At 39.7% G+C, this 26515-nt stretch overlaps 1 protein-coding gene across 16 annotated transcripts in view; it reads left to right on the top strand.

Annotated features, from left to right (window-relative positions):
• Positions 1–26515, top strand: part of LOC134342508 (sodium/calcium exchanger 1-like) — a 268177-nt gene that overhangs the window by 195539 nt on the left and 46123 nt on the right. For all 16 annotated transcript variants that reach the window (XM_063040725.1, XM_063040724.1, XM_063040723.1 and 13 more), the window contains 2 exons: positions 4301–4431; positions 15582–15681. In XM_063040725.1, coding sequence (XP_062896795.1) covers positions 4301–4431; positions 15582–15681 — 231 coding nt within the window. The remainder of the gene's footprint in view (positions 1–4300; positions 4432–15581; positions 15682–26515) is intronic.

A 26515-nucleotide genomic window follows, 5' to 3' on the forward strand; every position in this document is an offset into this window, starting at 1 on the left:
TTTTTGACTCGTTCAGCAATCTGTACTTCACTCATTAGAAACAATATTCCATCAAAAGGGAATGAAGCACCATAATTACACTATAATATTCTGTGGTGAATATAAAATGCTGCTTTGCACTTTATAATTGTCATCCTGTTACATAGGTAGCTATTAGTCAGATTTACTAATGCCAGCAGAGTATTTTTTTAAATCCACATTAAGATTTAGCATGAACTTCACAATTCACTTCATTACATGCACTGTTTGTCCAACAGACTGGTTTCTGGTTGAACTTTAATTTGTTTTGCTGTTATGGCATTTTGATGCCAAATTCTGAAATGAAATTGTATAATAAGTTTATTTGCAATATGTAACTACAAACTGTATAATCTTTCCTTGAGCCAAATCACTTTCTCTTCATTTATTTTCAGTTCAGCCAATACCAGGAAAAATAAGTTTTTGAAAAGCTGTATCATTGTTTACAGTAGTGCATTTAAAGAAGAAGTTTACCTTTACCCATACAAAGTAATATATTTCATAGTGTTAGATGAAGAGATTTGGAAGCAAACTTCTGTGATGTACATATGTTAGCTTGTACTAATTAGGTTGGTGTTCAGTTTCTGTCCTATGTAATCCTTCAATTCATTGTTGAGACCTTTTTTTTTAGTGTTGATTGACTTCAAATCATTGTGTACTTAAAACAGTCTATAGCAGCTGCATCCCCACGACCACCACCTCCAATATTCCAATCACTTGAGTAGCATTGGAAAAATTCAGTGCACCCAGATTTCAGATTACATATACTTCATTGGCACAAACTTTCTATTCCTTATGATGTGCTGCTCTTGAAAAGTGTATTACACCTTTTTATACTTTCAGTTCAGTTTGAATAAGGAAAAGAAGTCTTTTTGAGTCTAATATAATTTTATTAATCTCAGAATGGTGACAGCACAGAAAGCCCATTTGGCCTTGTCTGTCTTACCTCTCAGCAAGAATTATGCAGCTAGTCCTATTCCCCTATCCTCCTTGTAACCCTGAAGTTCTCAGGTTCTTTAATGCATTTTTCAATTAACTTAATCCTGCTGAGTTCATAAAATGAGATAAATTAGAATGCTTTAAAGGTCAGTAAGATATAGCATTTTTATACGGGTTTGGCCACCTAGGATTTGCTAATTAGCTGCATGACTTTACGTGTGGCAATAATGTGTAAATGAAGTTGCTAGTGTAAACAGCCAGGATGGAAATGAGGGCAACAGTTATATATGAGGCATTGTTTGTATACAATAAACTTATAAGAAGTCTCTATTCTGGATAGACATGCCATAAGAATTGTTAGGCTGTCTTCAGAAAGTGGCCTGTACACAATGGGAAAATCTAGAATTGGATTATTTCTTGAATTTAGAAACTAAGGGGTTATGCAAGTGTGTTGCAACTCTTGTAACTTTGTGCAGTGGCATTTAGATCACAGGACTTTGTGGTAGCTTTTGCATGATGAATAGCATCATTTGAGCTTTTATTTAAACTCATAGATGCCCTGTTATCCTATAATTCCTGTAATATAAGGTAATAAAGCACTTCATACATATTTCCATGGAAATCAGTTATTTCAAACTTTAATTCCACTGATGTAGTGGCCATTATATCCCTTTGGCTACTATCCTGGTTCTTATGGTGGGTTCATCCTCTCCAGCCATTCCACTGAAATTCTATAAGATATTGATAGGAAAATTTGAAGTAAGTAGAATCCTGAATCACCTCCAGCATTACCTACCTGGTGAAAAAGTTGGATGCTTCTGTACCATGAGAACTTGCTCCTTTCAAGATTAAGGTCCCTGTACTTGCCTTAATGCACAAGGAGAAGGATCCAGTACTTTCTGAAATATTCCATTCACTCTTTGCTAGCATCAACTCTTTTCCCAAACCCCACTTTAATCCCAAATTGGATCAACCAACCAACACTGGATCGTATCTTCAACCACATTTGTTTACAGTTGTGTATTAAATCTGAAGCAAAACGTTCACTTCTGATTTCCATACAAAGTAATCAAAATTAATTTTGATGCTCATATACTTGAATGTTATTTTAACTTGGGCTTTGACCTATTTCTTGAAACCAACGATCACCACCTGGTGATCAGGACCCTGGTCAGACCCTACTTGGAGTGCTGTGCTCAGTTCTGGTCACCTCACTACAGGAAGGATGTGGAAACTATAGAAAGGGTGTAGAGGAGATTTACAAGGATGTTGCCTGGATTGGGGAGCATGCCTTATGAGAATAGGTTGAGTGTACTCGGCCTTTTCTCCTTGGAGCGACAGAAGATGAGAGGTGACTTTATGGAGGTGTATAAGATGATGAGAGGCATTGATCGTGTGGATAGTCAGACTTTTTCCCAGGGCTGAAATGGTTAGCACGAGAGGGCACAGCTTTAAGGTGCTTGGAGGTAGGTACAGAGGAGATGTCAGGGGTAAGTTTTTTTTTACACAGTGGTGAGTGCATGGAATGGGTTGTCAGTGACAGTGGTGGAGGCGGATACAATAGGGTCTTTTTGGAGACTCCGGGATGGGTACATGGAGCTTAGAAAAATAGAGGGCTATGGGTAACCTTAAGTAATTTCTAAGTAAGTACATGTTCAGCATGGCATTGTGGGCCGAAGGGCCTGTATTGTGCTGTAGTTTTTCTGTGTTTCTACATCTTCAAGTGAAGGCAGAACGCCAGATTAAGAATCTCAATGATAGTCGATGCTTGACAACAGGAGACACAAAGAGGAATAACTTAGTTCCAAATACAAAATGTGAGCTTGCTCTTCCAGTGCTTCAACAAATGAGAGCCATCAATGCTCATGCTGTCCTATGGTTGCATTTTGAACAGCGATGCAAACAAATACCCATGTGGCAGCTCTCCCAATACTTGCCTTGTACTTTCCGTTTGGTTTTATTACATTGAAACTGTCTGCCCGAACAGATTGGACCCACCAAGTGGGTATGCAGATTCAAAGATGTCCTGCATCTGATGAAGTGTCCATCACTGCACCATATGCAGAAAAAATTAAACCCAGCTGGTTTTGAAATTGAAATTTTATACATCTGACAGCATGTCACTGAGAAATCAATATCTATATTTTGGATAATTCTCACTCAAAAAACTGTGGTATAATTGTTATAGTATAAGTGACTTCATCCCCTGAAGGTATCATCAAACCAGGACTGCAAGGTTATAATTTTTTCTCTAAGATATCGGTCTAAAGTTTACACTCTAAACAGCCCAAAATCAGTATTACAATATTTTATGCAATTAGAATTCAAATTAACAATTTGTTTTTATTTTACCTCTTTTCTATTTGTACACAATATTAAATCAGTTTGTGTTCTGCATTTTATTCTTGATGCTAACTATTATTCTCATAATTACTGCAGTAGCTTGCTACAAAGTTGGCCAACTCTAGCCTATAAATTTCAACTAGTAGAACTTAAAATTGGATCCTATGCTATTTAAGTGACCTGGGTGGCTGGGCTTAAACTGAATAATTGAAATTGTGCCTTTAGTTTCCTTATTAAAGTTAGATGTAAAAGTCTTGTGTGCATTGCTGTTTTACTGATTTTTTTTTCCTGTTATAGCAGGTTAGAAGAGCTTGCCTAATCCTTGTGTTCAGAAATAGATCAAAGCACACTGTGTACCAAGGCTAGCTGTTAAATGAGATGGTATTAGAAAGGATTCTATAAGCTGAATTTACGAAATAGTTATAAATTAGTACATTGTTTTACTGTTTACTATTTATGAGATCACATAGAATCACTCAAAATTGTATAGTGGTTTGCAGTGTATTAGTAAAGCTGAAGAAGGGAAATTTGGTTTTGGAAAAATATGTTTTGATAACTAATATATTTGTGGAATTTTTTTGTTATTGACTTAACAAGTCATCTTTTTACCACCCATAACAAACATCTTCCATAATGTTCCAACTTGTCCATTTCAGAGATTATTTATCATTCTTTGTTGATCTTTTGTGCAAGACATTTCTATACTAATTATTCCTCTTTATATAAAAATTGTCTGTCTTGATCTGGATCTTTTGTGAATTAATAGATATATATTGGAAAGAAATGTAATGATAACTGTGTACTGTGGCACAAGCCATTTGTAAAAATCTTAAAATTCCAAGGATTTGGTAATTTGAAAGTCATCCTGCAAAAAATTGAAGTAAGGCACAATTTTTTTAAAAAGTTATGGTAAGTGCAGTAAAATTGCATGCAATGTGTAAACTTAAAGACATATCTACAGTTTTTGTTTCTGCTATCTAGTTATATAATTATGTTGCAGGTAATACTGAAGATAAAAAGGCCATATCAAGCAAAGATGAGGAAGAGCGGCGGATTGCAGAAATGGGCCGCCCGGTTCTTGGAGAAAATACGAAGTTAGAAATCGTAATTGAAGAATCTTATGAATTTAAGGTACTAAATGTCAGTTTTAAAAAAGATTATGTTCATTAAGTTATGTTTAGAAGGCAGTACTAGGAAAACCAATGGAGCAAGGAGATTATGGTCATATTTTCCAATCAACTTTACATTCTTTGTAGTAATGATGAACATCCTTTGCATTCCAGACTATCTATTGAATTCCAACTCCTGACTAACTCTCAGTGTTTCATGGTCTAGCTAATCCTGGTGATGATTGTGAAACATAGAGTTGCAAAATAATGCTCAGGTCTATATTACAAATAGCAATGTAGGCCATAATGTGAATTAGCAATGGTTTGGATGATGGTTTGTATGGGGATGTGGGGGAGGAGCGATGGGTGCAAGCGTGCAATTGGGTAGATCAATAGTGTAGATATATGAAGGGAGGAGAAGATGATGGCGCGATGCAGCGCGTGCGGCCGCTCCGAAATGATATCGTATTTGTGAGTAGGTACCGTGCACAATTCTGATTTGATGGAGACAGACGTGAGAAGCACGGAAGAACATCTGGAGAAACGTCTGAAATGCCCGCTTTGCTGCCGCTGCTACTGTGCAATTGAGAATCTCCGGAGGGGAAGGCCTCAAATCCTCGGCTTTGCCTATTGCTGGGGGCGGGGTCGAAGCACTTGGCAGGGATGGTGCTCGGTGTCGGAGGGCTGGTCAGAGGCTCAAAGTTTTCGGACGGACTCGAGTCGGCTGTGGTCGGGTGCTTCCAGGGTGCTGCATCGGCAAGTTTGAGGCACTGGAAACTCATGGCAGGGAGAGTTTTTCTTCCTTCTACCGTCTGCGTGAGATGATGGGAGTTTCGAGAGACTTTGAGACTTTTTTTTACCGTGCCCATGGTCTGTTCTTTATCAAATTATGGTATTGCTTTGCACTGTTGCAACTATATGTGGTTTTTGTCAGTTTTTCAGTCTTGGTTTGTCTTGTGTTTCTGTGATATCATTCTGGAGGAATATTGTATCATTTCTTAATGCATGCATTACTAAATGACAATAAAATAGGACTGCATGTCCTCATAACCTAATCTAATATGATGGATAAGAGCCAACGATTAAACAGAGGATTTTGCAATTTTAGAGAAACTTGGTTAAATTTCAAAGGTATGATAGTAGAAGGAAGTAAATTTAGATGAGGCAGTTTGCATGGAACTGGTTAGAGGTGGCGTTATCTGTTCTATAGAGAAGCAAGGCCACATGAAATGAGGTTTTTGAAGGTCACTGAAAATATGGCAGTATTTTGAAAGAGATTTGAAAAGGATCAGAGCAGTAAGTTAAATGTCATTGTTAATGAAGAGGAATTGCTGGTTGTGGAAAATAGAAGCTCATGGTGTAGAAAATAAAACACTGTCTTGGGTAGAAGATTTAACCATATAACTATTACAGCACAGAAACAGGCTATCTGGGCCCTTCTAGTCCATGCCAAACTTGCTTCCTGTTAGCCAGCCAGAGGTGGAATAAGTGAATCCTTTTCTGGTCAGTGAAATCAGTGAAATGTAATGGGGTGGTCTGCCAGAGGAATTGGTCCTGGAATCATATATATTTCTATAAACAACAACTTGAATAAGCGCAATGAAGGTATTGCGTAATTTGGTGAAAATATGATAGTTCAGAAAGCAAGTTGAAGAGAGGATATGGAGGTTACTGTGGAATAGACTGAGTCAATGTGCGAAAAATATGAAATTGCCATTGTAGGCAAGAAAAATTAAGTACAGTGGATACCAGTTAATTGCCATCAGTTAATCGGGGTAGCCACTTATTTGGTGACAACTCTTAAAGAACAAAAACTAATCGAGAAAATAGGCTTCCCTTTGTTTATTTAGGACACTATTGCTAACAGTCTCTAACTTGCGCCTGTACTGTACACTTGTTAGACTCAACGCAGTGCTTTGGGCGAACAGTTTTTCAAATGGCATCAGTTACATATGTTTGTGTTCAAAAAACAGTGATTTTTGTCACAAACAATTGGTGATAAATAAGCAGTGAGATAATTCAGAACTGTTTTGCTCACCACGGTTTCAAGCATTCGGGCTTGCAGATACCAGGATCATCCAAGAGTGAAAATGAAATGATTTTACTACTTCAAGTTAGAAACTACAAAGAATTTGAAAATATCAACAATCATCTTGAATGTTACAGTGAAAATGAAGATTTGGAGGATGCAATCATCGACAGCATTGTACAAAGGCAGTCCACTATCTGCATTAGGTGTCTGTGCTGATTTTGTTCATTTACTGTCAAAAGAACGCAACGCAGGTGAAATCCTCCGTAATTAAGAATTACGAACTAATACACATTTTTTATAGTACTAGAGTAGTATTAGTAGTGTGCTAATTTGTTTTGTATTTCATTTAAATCCATAATTTATTACTCAGTTTGTCTTTTTTTAAATACCTTTTTTAAATATTTCCACACAACTTCGGCTAATTGGGACAGCCACTTAAATGAGCCAAAATGTACTGGTCCTGATTTGTCCCAATTAACTGAAATCTGCTGTATTATCTAAATGGTGAGATTGTAGAACTGATATTATCCAAATTGTGCTAGCATATGATTTATAAAAGATTGACTTTGGGGTCAGGTTTGTTATCATTGACGTGTATTGTAAAGTTTGTTTTGTGTCAGCAGTACAGTGCAAGACATGAAATAAGTAGTGATAAGACATGACATAAGTAGTGCAAACTACAAGAGTGAGGTTGTTCATGGGTGTGTAGACCATTAAGAAATCTGACTGAGGGAAAGAAACTGTTCTTAAAATATTGAGTGTGTGTCTTCAGGCTCTTGTACTTTCTGATAGTAGTGATACAAATGGGGCATGTCCCGGATAATCAATGGTTTTAATGATAGATACTGCTTTGAGACACCACGTTTTGAAGATGTCCTTGATGGTTGGGAGAGATGTGCCTGTGACAGACCTGAGTCTACAACCCCCTCTCAATCCCGTGCATTGGTGTCTCCTTACCAGATGGTGATGCAACCGATCAGAACGTTCCCAGAATACTTATGTAGAAATTTGCTAGTCTTTGGTGACATAAAAAAACTTTTCAAACTCTTAATAAAAATAGTTGCTAACATGCCATTTTCATGATTTCACTAATATGCTGGGCTCAGGATAGATCCTCTGAGGTATTGATGCCCAGCAACTTGAAGCTGCTCACCCTTTCAATGAAGACTGGTGTGTATTCTCCCAACTTCCCCCTTCCTGAAGTCCACAGTCAGTTCCTTGGTCCTGCTGATGTTGATTGCGAGGTTGTTGTTGTGACACCACTCGACCATCTCACTCCTGTATGCTGCCCTGTTGCCATTTGTAATTCAGCCAGCAATAGTAGTGTCATCAGTAAATTTATAAGATGGCAATTGACTTGTGCCAGGCTGCATACTTATGAGTAGAGAGAGTAGAGTAGTTGACCAAGCACACATCCTTGAGCTACATCTGTGTTGAGTCAACAAGAAGAAGATTTTATTACTGATCTGCACTAACTGTGGACTCCCAATGAGGAAGTTAATGACCTGGTTGCGGAGGGAGGTGCAGAGACCCACGTTTTGAAGCTTGTTGATTATTATTAATGGGATGATTGTGTTGAATGGTGAGCTGTAATCAGTAAACAACAGCCTGGCATAAGTATTGTTGTTCAGGTGGTCCAAAGCCAAGCAGAGAACCAGTGAGAGTGCATCGGCTGTAGACCTGTTGAGGCAGTCGGGAAATTGTAGTGGGCAGGAGTTAATTCTAGGCATGACACTTCTTAAAGCACTTCATTTCAGTGGATGCAAGTGCTTCCAAGCAATAGTTGTTGAGGCAGCTCACCCTGCTCTTCTTGGGCACCAGTAAGATGTCTTTTTGAAGCAGGTGGGAACATCTGACTGCAGCAGGAAGAAGTTGAAGATATCCTTAAACATTCCAGCCATTTGGTTAGACAGGTTTTCAGTACCCTGCCTGACACCTTGCAAGGGTTCACCTTGAAGGATGTTCTGATCTTGGGTTCTGAGACTGAAGATTGAAGACTGTGTATAGGAAATAATATTAAACCAGTGTAAAGGAGAACAAAATAATTGTTACTCTGTATTAAAAAAAAGATAACACAATAATAATAATAAAAAACATAATAAATATAATTCCTTAAGATAGCTTATATCGATAATTTGAACACAGGGTCACCAGGTGTTCTGATGATTCACACAGGTGTGGTTTTATTTTCCCTTTCAAAGCATGCATAAAAGGTGTTGAACTCATCAGAGAATGAAGCATCACTGCCATTTATGCTGTTAGGTCCTTTCTTATAGGAAGTAATGGCATGCAAGCCCTGCCACAGCTGACAGCAGTGTGATTATGTCTCTAATTTCACATGGAATTGCCTTTTGATCTCATGATGGCCCTCTGTTGGTTGTATCTGGAATTCTTGTAGGGTTTTGTTAAGCTAGCCTTGAATGTCACAGATCCAGCCCGCAGCAGAAAGTGAATCTTCCGGTTCATCCTCTTGAAGGCATATACACATCCATACAGGTCTTGATGAAGTCAGTGACAACTATGGCATATTCATTCAGGTCTGAAGAACAATGTGAATATGGTCCAGTGCACCAATTTAAAGCGGTGCTGTAAATGCTGTAATGCCTCCCTTGATCATACCTTTATAATCCTCACCGGCGATGCTGTGGTCTTCAGTCTCTGACTATGTACAGCCAGATGATCAGACTTGCCAAAGTGTGGCAATAGGATGGCACGATAAGCATTCTTGATGCTCCTGTAGCAGTGATTAAGTGTACTGGCTCATCTTGTTCCATAGGTGGCATTTTGGTGGTAGCTTTTCAGAAACTTTAGGCTGGCCTGGTTGAGGTCCCCTGCAATGATTGGGAAGGCATCAGAGTGTGTTGTCTCGCGACTGTTGATCACAGTGCTCTGCTCTTCTAGTGCCATCTTGATCTTTACTGGGGTGGAATGGGCTGCAACCAGGATGACAGCGGAGAACTCCCTTGGCAGATAGAATGCTTGACACTTGAAAACAAGACCACCATGTCTGTGCAGCACGATAAGCTAATTATGAAGCAAATGCCACTGCCTCTGCCTGTATGTGATGCCACTTCCATGAAGTGGAAAGTGAAGCCTTTGGGCTAGAGTTCTGAAGCTGGGGTTGAGCCATGATCCTGTGAAGTAGAGTACCCTGATATCCCTCTGCTACTCCAAACTTGCTCTAAGGTCTTCAGTTTTATTTTCCAGAAGCTGTACATTCACCAGGAGAATGGTGGGGTGGGGTGGGCGGGTGGGGGGGGGAGGGAGTGGCAGTCTGGGAGGAGCTTAGAATCCTGCATTATAGTTTTACCAGAAGCCCTCACCAACAGCTGTTTCCTCAGACAATCATGAGGCTCCCTCAGTTTCCAACTGCTACATTCCCTCTTTGGGTGGTCTGCAGTCTGAGCAGCACTGATTTTAAAGATCAGCTTTAAACGACTTGAAATAGCATTGCTTACTACAGTGTCTGTAGCTGCAGTAGTTCTGAAAAGGATTATTTAATGATTCTCTTGGAAGCTGCACACAAAAAGTTGCCAATGCCATCTTGGGATGCAGGTACAGCAAAAAACAATGTGATTTATTGCTAGAGGCATTAACATGTTGTATTTCCATTATAAAGAGGTTTCTTGGCACACCAGCTTGCAGAGTAATCATATCAGTCTTTATTTAAACATTATGTGGCATTCTGTGTACAATACGGGACATTAGTGCGTTGGAGCAGTCTCAGTAAGAGCTAGTACTGGAATGGGCAGTACGCTTTAAACTTTGATCGTCTGTTCTTGCAGCATCTAGAAATTAAATGTATAGGTGTTGACAACACACAAAGTGCTGGAGGAACTCAGCAGGTCAGGCAGCATCTTTGGAAAGGAGTACAGTTGATTTTCGGGCCAAGACCCTTCAGCGGGACTGGAGAAAAAGATGAGTCCGAGTTAAAAAGGAGGGGATGAAAAATCACAAGGTGATAGGTGTAACTGAGAGAGGGGAGGGGTGAAGTAAAGAGTTGGGAAGTTGATTGGTGAAAGTGATACAGGGCTGGAGAAGGGGGAATCTGATCCATGCCTGCCCATTGCCTCTCTCCGGTGCTCCTCCCCCTTTTTCTTTCTTTCATGACCTTCTGTTCTCTCCTATCCTTGTGCTAAAATGACCAGTGATGTGCTTGATAATGGATAACATTTCACAGAGATCATTTGTCAATTGAGATCCACTGAAGCTTCATTTTACTTTTTTGGCTGCTTCATAACTTGCATTCGTTTCCATGTATGTATACAACAGTCTTGGGGGAAAATCTTGCACTAACATCATTAATTTGACAGCTAGTGAAAAAGTACTTGTGTGACAAGCTGAACTCACAACCATTATGCTATATTTCATTACTATTTGCTTCACAGCTATAACCTATTTATATGTAAAGGATTATGTAGAATGATGCATTACTTATAAAATATAATCTTAAATATAATTCATTTATTTTATAAAAACCCCATTGTTCTTTCTATAACTGCAACACTTGGCTTAATACATTTTAAATGTATTTATTGTGGTAGATGCATCTCTATTCAATCCGTTTAAAAATTGATTTAATGCAGTAAGATGCAGCAAGTCAATAAAACTTAGGAGGCTATTTGTAAGCATGAAGTTTTAATCTTGTAAAGATCCTGTAGTAATGGCATATTGGTATGTACATGATGAATGAATTGAAGTGTTTGACAGGCTAACTTAATTATATTGTAGAGTATGTTACCACTTCAGTTTTCTCTTCCCCATTGTTCTATGTTGCTATTTCGTCAAATCTTAGATATAATCAAACCTGGTTAAATTTGTTATATCTTTACATGTATCTGTCTATAATATATTTGGTGCTTTTCAAGATGGGTATTCCATTTGTCAGTTTTAGTTACCTAAGCTTTTCCTTCTGTAACATACTAACCTTCTGCATACAGGTTACTCCTGCGGGTTTATTTGTTCTTTGCTTCTAAATGCTATCCAAAACTTAGCAGATTTTGTTGCCTGTTAAGACCGTAAAGATAATTAGTCATCAATGTTGTTCACATCCCTGTGTTGCTGCTTCTGGCAGAATGCTCTTGATTTCCAAAATATTTCCAAATGTCTCCTGTGACCTCTTTCTTAACTGGAAAAGGAATTATAAAACTTTACACATAAACACTCGGTGGCTACTTTATTAAGAACACCTGCTCGTTACTGCAAATATCTAATCAGCGAATCATCTGGCATCTGCTCAATGCATAAAAGCATATAGACGTGGTCGATAAGTTCATTTGTTGTTCAGACCAGACATAAGAATGGGGAAGAAATGTGATCTAAATGACTTTGCCCATGGAATAATTGTTGGTACCAGGCATGTGGTTTGAGTATCTAAGAAATTGTTGATCTGGGACTTTCATGCACAGCACCCTCTAGAGTTTACAGAGAATAGTGAAAAACAAAAAAGAATCTAGTAAGCAGTGGTTCTGTGGGTGAAAACATCTTGTTAATAAGAAGTCACAGAAGAATGGTCGGGCTAATTCAAGCTGACAGGAAGGCGACAGTAACTCAAGTGACCACATGTTACAACAGTGGGGTGTCAAAGAGCATCTTTGAATCCACAACACATTGAACCTTACAGCAGCAGAAGACTGCAAACAAACACTTAGTAGCCACTTTATTAGGTTTGGTGGGGGGGAGGGGGTACATAAATAAAGTAGCCACTGAGTGTATAAACATGCCTTATTCGCCATCATTCAATTTTTGTGATACTTATTTTCTTCCTCACGTCAACTTTTATTTCCTTTGAAAGCCAGTATTTGAGGAGCTCCATTGAATTCTTACAGTTCCTTGTTTGAGTCATTTTGCACTCCATTTGATAATTTCCCATTAATAAAGTGCAAAAAAAAGATGAGTGAACTCAGCTTGGCTCAGTTACTTGTACTCTTTACAGTACTAGGTAGTCATTTTAAATCTTATTCCTGCCAGTACTGAGGGAAAGCTAGTTTTGCTGAGGTATCATCTTTCAGATAAAATATGCCAAATCCGTCTGCACAGAGTGGATACAAATGATACTGTGGCACCCATTAAGGAAACAAATTCGTTCTCCCAGAGAAATACATACAATTTGCTCATTGTCAAAGAAAAATTGACAATTGAATCATTAATCGCGATAAATGCAAATTGATCAACAACAATAACCATTCTTCAAAAGGAATCCATTATTTTAAAGCACTGAGGAATAATTGAGAGCAAGAAGGCAAACATTGCGATTCCAAAACAATAACCTGGATGGTGGGGTCCTTGATGATCTCGTCAGTATCAATATCCTTTATCAACATGGGGGTCTCTTCTTTACCAATGTCATTTATTATGGTAACTTCTACATAGGATGTAATATCTGTCCTTTGATCTTCCATTCATCCAGCGTCTCAAAGGAGTTTTCCATACAAAAACTGATTTAATTTACTGTTACTAATTTACTGTACAGGTGGCCCCCGTTTTCTGAACGTCTGCTTTATGACACCTCACTGTTACGAAAGACCAACACTAGTTACCTGTTTTCGCTAACAGAAGCAGTTTTCACTGTTACGAAAAAAGGCAGCGCACGCTCGAACAGCCAAGCTCCTTCCCCGGGACTGCATTCTAGCTGGCATTGCTTAAACACGTGTTTTATCTGGATTTATTTTGTGCATCCGTTAGCAAGATGAGTTCGAAGGTATCAGAAAAGCCTAAAAGAGCTTGTAAGGGTATTACACTTTGCACAAAACTAGACATAATTAAGCGTTTCGATCGTGGTGAACGAAGTAAGGACATTGTCGGCGCGTTGAACTTGTCTGCGTCTACCATTTCCAGTATTTATACGCAGAGAGAAAGAATTTTGAAAGCTGCCGATGTTACTGTTGGTTCTGCTCGTAGCAAAGTGGTCCCTCTTAGTCGGCATCTGATAATGGATAAAATAGAAAGTCTATTGCTTGAGTGGATTGATGGGTGTACAAAGCATGGTGTTCCGTTAAGTTTTCTTATATTTAAGGAGAAATCAATCAGTCTTTTTAATAAGCTGAAACAGAAAGCACTGGGCGATGGTGATGAAAGTGTTCCGAAAGTGTAATTTAAAGGTAGTCATGGGTGGCTTGATTGGTTTCTGAGGCAAGTGCAGCTTCATAGTTTAAGCAGTGGTCCCCAACCTCCGGGCTGTGAACCGATACCAATCCACGAAGAATGCAGTGGTGCAGCAGTAGTCGGAACGCACCCAGCACATCTTTAAGAAAAAAGCCTAAATAAACAAGCTAATTAATTAGGTGCCGCCTGGCACGTAAATGTCGGCCCAGATCAGAGGCAATTGCCAATTGTGTCAGGTGGTTATTCGTATAAGCACAAAATACTCTGCAGATGCTGGGGTCAAAGCAACACTCACAACACGCTGGAGGAACTCAGCAGGTTGGGCAGCATCACGGATGCTGCCCAACCCACTGAGTTCCTCCAGCGTGTTATGAGTGTTTATTCGTATAAGCAAGTGTTTAACTGTGACAAAACTGCAATTTATTGGATTCTTCCAGATTCCGGTAAGTGAAACTACACCATACATACATTATTTCTACTTTATTTAGGCTGCGTATTTTTATGTTATTTGCTATGATTTGGCAGCTTCATAACTTAAAGGTTACTGGAGAGAGTGTTTCTGCTGAGAGCGCTTCCGCGAGATTTTTCACTGCACTAGACAGTGCTGCAGAAAAGTATTTCTACTTTATATAGGCTGTGTATTTATCATATCATTCCTGATTTTACTATATGTTACTGTTATTTTATGTTTTATGTGTTATTTGGCATGATTTTGTAGGTTATACTTTGGGTCTGGGAACACTCAAAAATTTTTCCCATATTAGTAAATGGTAATTGCTTATTCACTTTACGACATTCCGGCTTACGAACCGTTTCATAGCAATGCTCTACCTTCGGATAGCGGGGGAAACCTGTACTTACTTGCTGAATGTAATGTGTCAATTTCTGTACCACGGAGACCAAACACAATAGGTGAACAGTGAGAAAGCAGGATCTCCCAGTGGCCACACATTTTAATTCCGTGTCCCATTCCGATCCTGATATGTCTATCCATGGCCTCCTCTACTGTAAAGATGAAGCCACACTCAGGTTGGAGGAACAACACATTATATTCTGTCTGGGTAGCCTCCAACCTGATGGCATGAACATTGACTTCTCTAACTTCCGTTAATGCCCCACCTCCCCCTTGTACCCCATCTGTTACTTATTTATTATTTTATATATTTTTCTCTCTCTCCTTTTTCTCCCTCTGTCCCTCTCACTATACCCCTTGCCCATCCTCTGGGTTTTTCCCCCCCTCCCCCCTTTTCTTTCTCCCTAGGTCTCCCATCCCATGATCCTCTCATATCCCTTTTGCCAATCAACTGTCCAGCTCTTGGCTCCATCCCTCTCCCTCCTGTCTTCTCCTATCATTTTGGATCTCCCCCTCCCCCTCTCACTTTCAAATCTCTTACTAGCTCTTCTTTCAGTTAGTCCTGATGAAGGGTCTCGGCCCGAAACGTTGACTGTACCACTTCCTAGAGATGCTGCCTGGCCTGCTGTGTTCACCAGTAACTTTTGTGTGTTAGGTGAACACTGTATAATTGGTGTTAACCTGTGGACAAAATACTTCTGGTTGTCTTATTATTTAATTTCCCTTTAACACTGCTACTCCAAAGAAGTTCAATACAATCCCAAAAACATCATCTCAAACTCTGAAGCATATTGCAAACTTCCAGTTTAAGTTGCTCATTTTCTGATATTGTTCACTTTCTGAATTAATTTGTAAACTTTAGTCTCCTGCGTGTTTTTTTTTGGCTATTTCATACAATTTGCTTCTCCCATTTGTATTCACCTCCAGAATGATTGTTTTCATTATTTCACCTTGCATGATTTCCCATTTTTGTCAAATGATCCCCCTTGACTTCTACATGGTCACCACATTTTTGTTCTTGTTTCTTTTTCTTCAATGCTTAAACCTGTTCCTTTTTACCTTTTCCCATTTGTAATGCAAAGACATCAACCTAAAATGTTAACTTCCTCAAATGCTACCTGAGCTGAGTATTTCCAGCATTTACCCTCATTTGAAATGTTCCTTTTTTTCTTCTGTTGTACAGAATACGGTGGACAAACTGATCAAAAAGACTAACTTAGCCTTGGTTGTGGGAACGAACAGTTGGAGGGATCAGTTTATTGAAGCTATCACTGTGAGCGCTGGTAAGTTTTAAAAAAAAAAGTTGAGTATGGCTTGAGAGTTTTTATCTGTGATACTGAATAAACCATTGAGGGAAAGGGTGCATTTTAATCTTCATACCCCTCAAAGCTCCACCCTTCTTGGATCTCTTGCGTAATAAGCGGTTAGCCTGATGCCTTAAGGCCTAACCACCTGACAACTAATCTTTTTACTGTCTGTAACCATTTGTTAGTATCTTGGGAAAAATCATACTTCCTGGTTTCCCACCAGCAAGTTTACCCATTCTCACTCCGAAGTTTTAAAAAATCATTCCAGAGGTAATACAAATGGGGGAATCAGATTGTATAAAATAGCCAAAAAATACAGTGGAGACTAAATTCTTCCCTCCCATACCCTTCTACAGGAGATTGCCAGTAATATAACAAACCCAGTAATTTAGTTTATGTCTTGAACTGGTGGCTTTTAACCAAATGCTTTCTAGGTTCACAGCTAGTTGGTGTACCTGTGGAGAACAGCTGGAGCTGGCTTGCTGCATTAAGTATTCAGTTCTGTGCTCCTTGCCCACAGCAGCATGAAAGTCAGGAACCTGAAGGTCAAGGCATGTGCTTCTCTGTATTCTGTCCAAGGCTAGGAACCAGGCCCTCAGCTTCAAGCCAGCCATGGGTGATCTTTGGCTTATTTTTAAATTATTTCAATGGTTAGTTCACAGGTTTCATATCTTTAATATATCATCTAATTCTTTACAGTTTTATATACATCACCTTTCTAAATATTTTAGTTCATAAGACATTTGAAAAAAAATCAGATATTTGAAAACAATGATAGTCAGAAGACAGTCTGAGAATGTGTAGACAGCTGCAGTAGCCTGTGCTGCTTGCAGCCTGTTGTGCCTCCATTGAGGGGCAGCCATGGTGTTGACAGGGCATCTGGAGAATTAGACAGCACAGATTTAGTGTGGTTGCCGGACATATATAGGCAGTGACTTGCAAAGCATCGGTAGAGATGAGTGCAGTCTGCTCCACTGCATTCCTTTCCTCACTACTGCCCATCCTCAGAGTGAAAATATGTTCAGTATTGGAATAGTAATATTTGTCTTGGCTTTCCCCTCAAATGTGATATGAAGTACAGAAATGTTCACAGAGGGAAGAACACAATTTTAAGTGTATGTAACATTGTGATAACAATTATTTGTCTCTCTCAAATATACCATTCCTGTTGGTGTAGGTTAAATAAGATCAACAGCATGGCAGTAATTTTAATTTTTCTGAATGGCCTAATAGCAATTAAAATCATTTTTGGTTTTTTTCTGATGACTTATTGATAAAGAAAATAGGCAAATAGTAATATCTTTATGGAGTTTTACCTTCCTATCATTTCAATCATGAGAAGCTGGAAAACTTGTCACACAGAAGGGGCCATTCAGCCCAGGTCTATAAATTGCCAAAAAAAAGTAAACAAATACATACCCAGGTAGTGATTGAAGTGATCATTTCTGCCTGTACCATCAAGCAAAACTACAACACTGTGGGGTAATATCTTTCCCTATCTACTATATTTCCCTGGTTTTTGGCAAAGATAGTATTATTTAAACCTAGAATGTTCCTATCATGCATTCAAGGTCAAAGTCCTAATAGTTTCTTATAATGTATTTAAATTCCTGTTTTAATGCAGAGTAGACAGTATATGGTCTTTCAGATTGTCTGTCCTTTTGATTGCCTTGATTGGCTTATGTTGACCTTCCATGTTTTGATAGCTCTTATGGGAAATTAGAAGGATTTACATTTAATCCTATAAACTGCTGATTAATTTTAAATTATCTCTACAGGTTATTGCTCCCATCTGCTGAAAGAAATTTGTTTGGCTTCCAGTGTTGGAACATTCCCCAAAAGCCCTTTTAAACTTTGTACCCCTTTGAGAGAATTTCATTAACTATCCAGTCAGGACATGTGACGTTTTAAAAAAAAGTTAATTGCCTTTACAGATAGCATGAATTTGAATTTGAATAATTTATGAAAGCAGTTCCGATACTACTTTTTCCTATCCAATGTTTCAATATAGTATTTTCAATATAATCATTGAAAAAACCTTTTTTGTAGTGCATGCTTTTAAATCCTGTCTTTCCTCATCTTTTGACTCTAACCTATTCTAGCTCTACAGCCCTTTAAGAACTGTACAAGCACCTTCCCCATTTACAATGCTTATTACTCTAGCAACTTTGCTTTGAAATCTGCCTTCAATTCTGATGGATAGGGTGAATGAATGAACTCTGGGCATGAGTAGTCACTTGGGACTAGGCCATTATAGTCATTACAGAAACATGGAGGGATAGGATTGGCAGCATTAGGCAGAGATGGAGAAAAGATGTCTATTGCAATAGACAGATGAAATTATTGAGGGATCATCCAGATGAAAAATAACTGATCACCTTTTTGGTGATGTTTAATAGGCCCCCAAATAGTCAACGGGCATTTGGAACAAATATGCAGGGAAGATTGTGGAGAATTACAAGAATAATAGGTTTGTCATAGGAGGGGATTTTAGCTTAGACTGGGGTTTCGTACTTTCAAGGGTTTAGGCGAGTAGAATTTGTGATTGGCGGCATGGTAGCATAGTGGTTAGCATAACACTATTAGAGTGCCAGTGACCTAGGTCCAGCTCCTACCATTGTCTGTAACGAGTTTGTTCACTCTTTCTGTGCCCATGTAGGTTTCCTCTGGGTGCTCTGGTTTCCTCCCACATTTCAAAGATGAATGTGTTAATAAGTTAATTGGGTGGCATGGGTGTAATTGGGTGGCATGGGTTTGTTGGGCTGGAAGAGCCAGTTAATCGTGCTGTATCTCAAAATAAATAAATGAATGACTAAATAAATAGTTTCTTGGGCAAAACCATGCTGACTTTGGCCTACTTTATCCTGCGCCTCCAAGGCCTCATTCTTAACAATGGACTCCAACATTTTTAAGACAGGCCAACTGGCCAATAATTTCCTTTTCCTGCCTCCCTCCCTTATAAAGAGTAGAGTGTCACTTTCTCCCTAGTAATACACTCACTTCTGTCCCCTGATATTTTCGAATTTCTAGCATACTGCTGGTGTATTCCACAGTAAAGACTGACGCAAAATACTTTTTAAGTTCATCTGCCATTTCTTTGTCCCCCGTTACTACCTTTTCAGTGTCTTTTTTTCCAATGGTCCAATATCCACTATTTCTATAATGCTTAGATATCTAAAAATACTCTTGGTGTGCTTTGATGTTATTGGCTAGCTTACCTTCATATTTCATCTTTTCTCTCCTTATTGATTTTTTATTTGCCTTCTGTTTGTGTTTACAAGCTTCCCAATCCCTCAGCTTCCCAATAATTTTTGCTATATGCTGTCTTTAACTTCCCTTGTCAGCCATGGTGCCTCAGCTTCTCTTTAAAATACTTCATCCTTGGAATGTATCTATCCTCTGCCTTCCAAATTCCCCTCAGAAACTCTAGCTATTGCTGTTCTGTCATCACCCATTCCTCTCTCATACTTCTGTAATTCCCTTTACTCCACTGTAAAACTGATATATCTTGACTTTATCTTCTCCCCCTCAAACTGCAAGGTTAATTCTATCATATTTTTCAAGAAGAACTCTGGAAATATAGACAAGTGGACTTGACATATATGATAGTTAAATTACTGAAGTGTACTTTGAGGAATATGATACGTTCGCATTTGAAAATCCCAGATTGATCAGGGATAGTCAGCATGGCTGTGCACGTGAGAACTCGCATGTTAAGAACTTGATTGAGAATTTTTTAATGAAGTGACCAAGAAGGTCAATGAGAGCAGTGTAGTAGATGTGGTCTACATAGACTTCAATAAAACCTTTTTTAAGATTCCATACAGGTGGTTACTCTGAAAGGTGGGAGAGCTTGCTATTTGGGTACACAATTAGTTTGATGATGGGAAGCACAAAGTGATGAAGAAAGTTTTTTTTTTGCACTGGAGGCTCATGACTGGTGGTGTGCTTCAGGTCAGTGTTAGACTCGTTGTTTGTCATCTACATCAACAGTTTAGATAAGAATGTACAAGGCATGGATAGTAAGTTTGCAGATGATGCTAAAATAGGTGGTGTCATAGATAATGAATATTGTTATCAAGAGTTTCAGTGAGATCAGTGTAAGTGGGCCAGGTAGTGGCAAGTGAGACTTAGTTCAAATAAGTACGAAAGGTTACATTTTGGAAAGTCAAATCAAGGTAGGGCTTTCACAATAAACAGTACAGCCATGGAGTTGTAGGTGAACAAGGATTGTGAAGAAGGCTTTTGGCACACTAGCCTTCATTCTTCAGGGCATTGAGTATGATGCTGGTGAAGTTACATTTGGAATAATGTGTTCAGTTTTGAATGCCCTGCCAAAAGAAATATGTTATTAAACTGGAAAGAGTGTAGAAAAGGTTTACAAGGATGTTGAGGGACTGAGTTTTAGTAAAAAGTTGGACAAACTACGACTTATTGGAGTGTAGAGGACTGAGAGGTGGCCACGTAGAAGTGTATACAGTCATGAGGGGCATAGATAGATAGGGTGAATGTGCTCAGTTCTTTTCCCAGGGGTAGGGAATTGAGAACTAGAGTGTGCAACTTCAGGGTGAGAAGGGAGATATTTAATAGGAATCTGAAGAGCAACTTTTTCACTCAGAGGGAGGTCAGGATATGGAATAAGCTCCCTGCAGAAGCAGTTAAGGCAGATACATTAACAACTTTTAATAGACAGTCAGATAGGTACATGGATAGGATAAGTTTAGAAGACTATTGGCCAAATGTGGGCATATGGAAGTAACTTGAATGTTGGCATGGATGAAGTGGGCCAAAGGGCCTGTCTTTGCTGTAGGGCTGTGACACCAAAGAGATCATTTTCAAATATGGCTGTGGAACCAGCTCAGAGGGGTATAATGGATAGATCGAGCTGGGAAGAAGGGGATAAGAGACCTAGGAACTTCTGTAATGGTGATGAGCAGATGGAGGTGGCAGTGGGGAGGGCAAGGAGTTGTGTGGGCACAGGGCGTTAGAAAAGAAACAATCTTAAGAGGCTGACTGGGAAGTGTTGGAAAGGAGGAAGGGTGAGAGAATCTGGGTGGATCAGAAAGAAAGGAACAGGGGAGTGAAGGTTAACTGATATTGAAAATATTCAGGCCATTGGGTTGTAGCTGAAACACAATATACTTCTAGTTCTTTGTGTTGGGCCTCACCCCAGAAGTGGAGACAGACAAGTCAGTATGAAAATGGCAAGGGGATTTGAAATGGCATACAGCTAGGAGAACAAACTGCCAATTGCAGACGTGATGCAATAGATAATGTTGGAGAAAGTGCATATGAATATCCACTACACTTGGAAGGACTGTTTAGGTTGCTGAATAACTGTAAGGGTGAGGATGTCGTACCACTCACAGTTACAGGGGAAGGTGCAACTGGGGAAGGAGTAGGCGGGGAGTGAGTGAACCAGGGTGTCATTAAAAGAGACAAGGAAGATGTGACTGGTGATGGGATTGGGTAGAAAATGAAGAATGATGTTCTGAATATAGAGCTGGTAGGATGAAAGGCAAGGACCAAAGAATTGCTACCTCTGTTCTGTCTAGGGAGAGATGGTTGAGGGCAGAAGTGCGAAAAACAGAGGAGATGTAGGTGTGGAACCTATCAACTACAGTAGAGAGAAAGCCACACTTCTAGAAAAAAGGAATTGCAGATGTCCTGGAATGGAAAGCTTTGCCTCAAACAAATGTAGCAGAGACTGAAACGGAGAGAGATCTTCAAGAGATTGGATGGAAGTGTAGTCTAGGTAGCTGGGTAGTCTAGGTACTTGGATTTATTGTAGTAAATGTTAATGATTAGTTTGTCTCTTGAGATGGGGATACATTCAGAAAGCAAAGAGAGGTGTTATAAATAGTCCAAGCAAATTTAATGGTTTAAAAGTTAGTGGTGCAGTTGATCATTTCCACTTGGGTATAGGAAACGATTGTAGTTGACGAATTGGAGAAAGAGTTGAGAAGTGGTACCAGAGTGTGTTTGAAACAAGAAATATTCCATCTGGCTAACCAAAAAATGGGCATAGCTGGCGCACATGAAAAATCAAAAGAGAAATTCATGGTGAGAACAAGTTCTGATGGGCCAGATGGATGTGTTATATATGGTAAGTGGTTGGATCTGTTTTCTATAAGGATAGAGTACCTTAAGTCTTTCTAGAGTTTGAAGGAGTAACTAGGCTTTGGGATCAGATTGTTTTGCAGTGTTAACAAAACATTCAGAATTTGCATTCCTGAAGGAAGGAGACCCTTGCAAGATCATCTACAATGAATCAAAATGTTTTATTGACTACTGCAAAAACAATATTGATTGGTATTTAGTTGTGGAATTAAGCAAAGTCTGCTTCCATTGAATATTTCAAAACCTGGGACATGATGTTTATTTCAGTTCTTGGAATATTTTACCCAGGATCCCTTTTTCCTTTCTTATCTCTTCCTATCCCAAACTTACCACAGCTTCACCATCCCTTTTGATCCTCCACTTCTGATTTTAAACCAGCAGTCCTCAGCTTCATTTCCCTGATTGCTTTCTGAATAAATTCCAAGCCCATTGTGATGTTCAACTCTTCTGCTGCAGCCTTTCCTGCCATAGCAACACGCAAAAGGATGGAGGAACTCACCAGGTGAGGCAGCAATATATGGGAAAGCATAAACAGTGGATGATTTGTGCTGAGACCGTTCATCGTAAAGGAACGTTAAAGAAGCCAAAATAAGAACGGGGGGTGGGGGGGTGGCGAAGGGAAGGAGTATAAACTACAAGGTGATGAAGACAAGTGGGTGGGAGTGGGGGAATTAAGTGAAAAGCTGGGAGGTGTTAACTGCAAAAGATAAAGGGCTGAAGAAGGAATATGATAGAGGACAGTGGACGTGGGAGAAAGGGAAGTAGGAGAGACCCCAAGGGGAGGTATGACATAGGCCAGAGTGCAGAATGGAAAAAGATGGAAAGGGGATGGGGAAAAATTACCAGAAATTAGAGAAATCGATGTTCATGCCGTCAGGTTGGAGGCTACACAGACTGAGGATGAGGAGTTGCTCCTCCAACCTAAGAGTGGCTTCCTCAAGACAGTGGAGGAGCCATGGACCGAAATCTTGGAATTGGAATGGCGATTGGAATTAAAATAGATGGCCACTGGGAAACCCTGCTTATTGTGGATGGAGCAGTCCCCCCACTTTACATCAGGTCTCACTGAGATAGAGGAGGTCATAGCGGGAGCACCGGATATCCAACAAACTTGCAGGTGATGTGTTGCCTCACCTGGAAGATTGTTTTGGGGCTCTGATTGGATGTGAGGGAGGAGTTGAATGGGCCGGTGTGGCACAGCATCTGGAAGGAAACATTTTCTGTGTAAAACCACAATCTACTCAGTTATTTGCTCCAGATTCCAGCATTTGCAGTCTCTTGTATCATTACAAACCATTCTCATTTCAACCAACTACTGTAATTTGTTGAGATGCAGCACAGAACGGGCCCTTCTGGCCCAACAAACCGCATCGCCCAGCAACCCACCTATTTAACACTGACCTAATCACAATTACAATTTACAATGACCAATTAACCTACTAACCAATACGTGTTTGGACCATGGAAGGAAACTGCAGCAAAACCATGTGGTTATAAAGAACATACAGATGGCGCTGGAACTGAACTCTGAGCTCCGATGCTAACGCGAGTGTCATGCTAGCCACTATGTTACCATGGCACCCTATCGTTAATGGAGATGAAAAAGTGGATTAATACTTGCCCATCCATCCGTGACATACCCCATCACCTTTTTCCTCTTTCCTTCTTGCCCTTAACTTGGAAGAACTCAGTCTGTCCAAATGAAACAGCAACTCACCTGTACTTCCAATTTAGTGTACTGCTCAGAATATCTCCTCTACAAAAGAAAAACCAAACAATTTAAGTGATTTCTTTACAGTGTACTTCATTCAGTCTGCAAGAATAATCTTGAGCTCTGTCTGTCACTTCAGATCTCTGCAGCACTCTCACTCCCACCTCTTTTGATCTATTTTCTTCCAGTGGTGTCTGATCTTGACACAGACAAAAACAACTTGGCCTTGTCAAGACATTGTAATCCTCAGGAATCAATGTTAAATTTCTCGTAGCTTCCCACTTTTTCCTAAGGTGTGGTTGGAATCCAGATGAAAGATCTTGTCCCAAAATGTCAACTATTTCCCTCCACAGATATGGCTTGGCAAGTTTCTTCAGCATCTTTTTTTTCTCTCTTGGTTCTTATATCCTCTTGTATGTTCAAAGGTCAAAGTAAAATTTATTATCAGAGTACACACGTCACCAAATACAACCCTGAGATTCTTTTTCTGCTGCCATACTTAGCAAATCTATAGAACAGGATTTGAAAGCTATAAACATCAGAAGCTGTAAACTAAATAAACTGTGCAAATGCAAATAATAAATAGCAATAAGTAAAGAGCATGAAATAACAAGCTATGAGTCCGTAAATTAGTATAGTTTTCCCCTTTTGTTCAGGAGCCTGATGGTTGAGGGGTAGTAACTATTCTTGAACCTGGTGGTGTGAGTCCTGTGAGCACCTGTATCTTCTACCTGCAGCAGTGAGAAAGAGCATGACCTGGGTGGTGAGGGTCTTTGGTAATGGATGCTGCTTGTCAACAGTGGTGTTTCATGGATGGGAGGATTTTATCCATGATGTACTGGGCCGAATCCACTACCCTTTGTAGGAGCTCCCGCCCAAAGGCATTGATGTTTCTATATCAGGCTGTAATGCAGGCAGTAAGCATGCTTTCCACTGCATATCTGTAGAAGTTTGTCAAGGTTTTTGATGTCATGCTGAATCTCCACAGACTCCTGAGGAAGTAGAGGGGATGTTGTGCTTCCTTTGCAATTATATTTATATGATGGGTGCAGGACAGGTTCTCTGAGGTAGTGACACCCAGGAATTTAAAGTTACTGATCCTCCGATGATTACTGGCTCATAGACCTCCGGTTTCCCTGTCCTGATGTTTATTATCAGTTCCTTAGTCTTATTGACATTGAGTGAGACGTTGTTATTACATCACTCAGCCAAGTTTTCAGTCCCACTCCGATATGCTGATTCATCACCACCTTTGTTACAGCCCACAAAAACGGTGTTATCAGCAAACTTGTACATGGTGTTGGAGCCATACTTAACCACACAGTCAATAGGTGTAAAGCGAGTAGAGCAGGGGGCCAAGTACACATTCGGTGCTCCTGTGCTGTTGGAGATTGTGAAGGAGATGTTTTTGCCAATCCAAACTGACTGGGATGTACAAGTGAGGAAATCCAGGATCCAGTTGCACAAAGGAGTATTGAGGTCCAAGAATGCATTCCTGGTGTTAAATTCAAACACCAAGTGATCTTAAATGCACACAGCATTAGAAATAAAGTGGATGACCTTGCTGCACAGCTGCAGGTTAAAAGGTATGACATTGTGGCCATCACCGAGTCATGGCTAAATGATGGATGTGATTGGGAGCTGAATATCCAAGGATACACAGTGTACAGGAAGGATAGGAAGGTAGGTAAAGGGGGTGGCGTGGCCCTGATGGTAAGTAACGATATCAAATCAATAGAAAGAAGGGACATAGGATCAGAAGAGGTAGAATCCTTATGGGTAGAATTAAGAAATGGCAAGGGTAAAAAGACACTAATAGCAGTTATATACAGGCCTCCAAACAGCAGTCGGGATGTGGACTACAAGTTGCAGCTGGAAATAGAAAGAGCGTGTCAGAAGGACAATGTCAAGATAATCATGGGGGATTTTAATATGAAAATGGATTGGGAAAGTCGGGAAGGTAATGGATCTCAGGAGAGGGAGTTTGTAGAATGCCTACAGGATGGCTTTTTGGAGCAACTTGTCCAGAAGCCCACCAGGGGACCGGCTGTTTTGGATTGGGTGCTGTGTAACAAACCTGAGGCGATTAGGGAGCTGGAGGTAAAGGAACCTCTTGGAAGTAGTGATCATAATATGATTGAGTTCAGTTTCAAATTTGAAAAGGAGAAGCTGGTGTCAGGTGTATTGATATTTCAGTGGAACAGGGGAAATTACAGTGGTATGAGAGAGGAACTGACCCAAGTCAATTGGAAAAGTAAACTAAATGGAGGGATGGCAGAGCAGAATTGGATGAAATTCCTACAAGAAATAAGGAAAATGCAGGAAAAATATATTCCAAGAAAAAAGAAAATCATGAATGGAAAAATGGCACAAATGTGGCTAACGAGAGAGGTTAAGGCAAAAATAAAAGCAAAAGAAACGGCATACAAGGAAGCAAAAATTAGTGGGAAAAATGAGGACTGGAAGACCTTTAAAAACTTACAGAAAGAAACTAAGAAAGTCATTAGGAAAGAAGATGAATTATGAAAGGAAGTTGGCGATTAACATAAAAAAGGATACTAAGAGTTTTTTTAAATATATGAAGAGTAAAAGAGTGACAAGGGTAGATATGGGACCGATTGAAATGATGCTGGAGTAATTATAATGGATAACAAAGAGATGGAGGAGGAACTGAATGAGTATTTTGCATCAGTCTTCACAGTGGAAGACATGAGCAATATATCTGATAGCCAGAGGTATCAGGGAATAGAATTAGGTACAGTCAAGATAACTAGAGAGAAAGTGCTTGGGAAGCTAAGTGGACTAAGAATAGATAAGTCTCCCGGCCCGGATGAGGTGCACCCAAGGGTTCTGAAGGAGGTGGCTTTGGAGATTGTGGAAGCATTGGAAATGATCTTCCAGGAATCAATAGACTCTGGCATGGTTCCGGAGGACTGGAAAGTCGCAAATGTAGTTCCGCTATTTAAGAAAGGAAGGAGG

This window comes from Mobula hypostoma, chromosome 2 (assembly GCF_963921235.1).
Source record: "Mobula hypostoma chromosome 2, sMobHyp1.1, whole genome shotgun sequence".
Lineage (NCBI taxonomy): Eukaryota > Metazoa > Chordata > Chondrichthyes > Myliobatiformes > Myliobatidae > Mobula > Mobula hypostoma.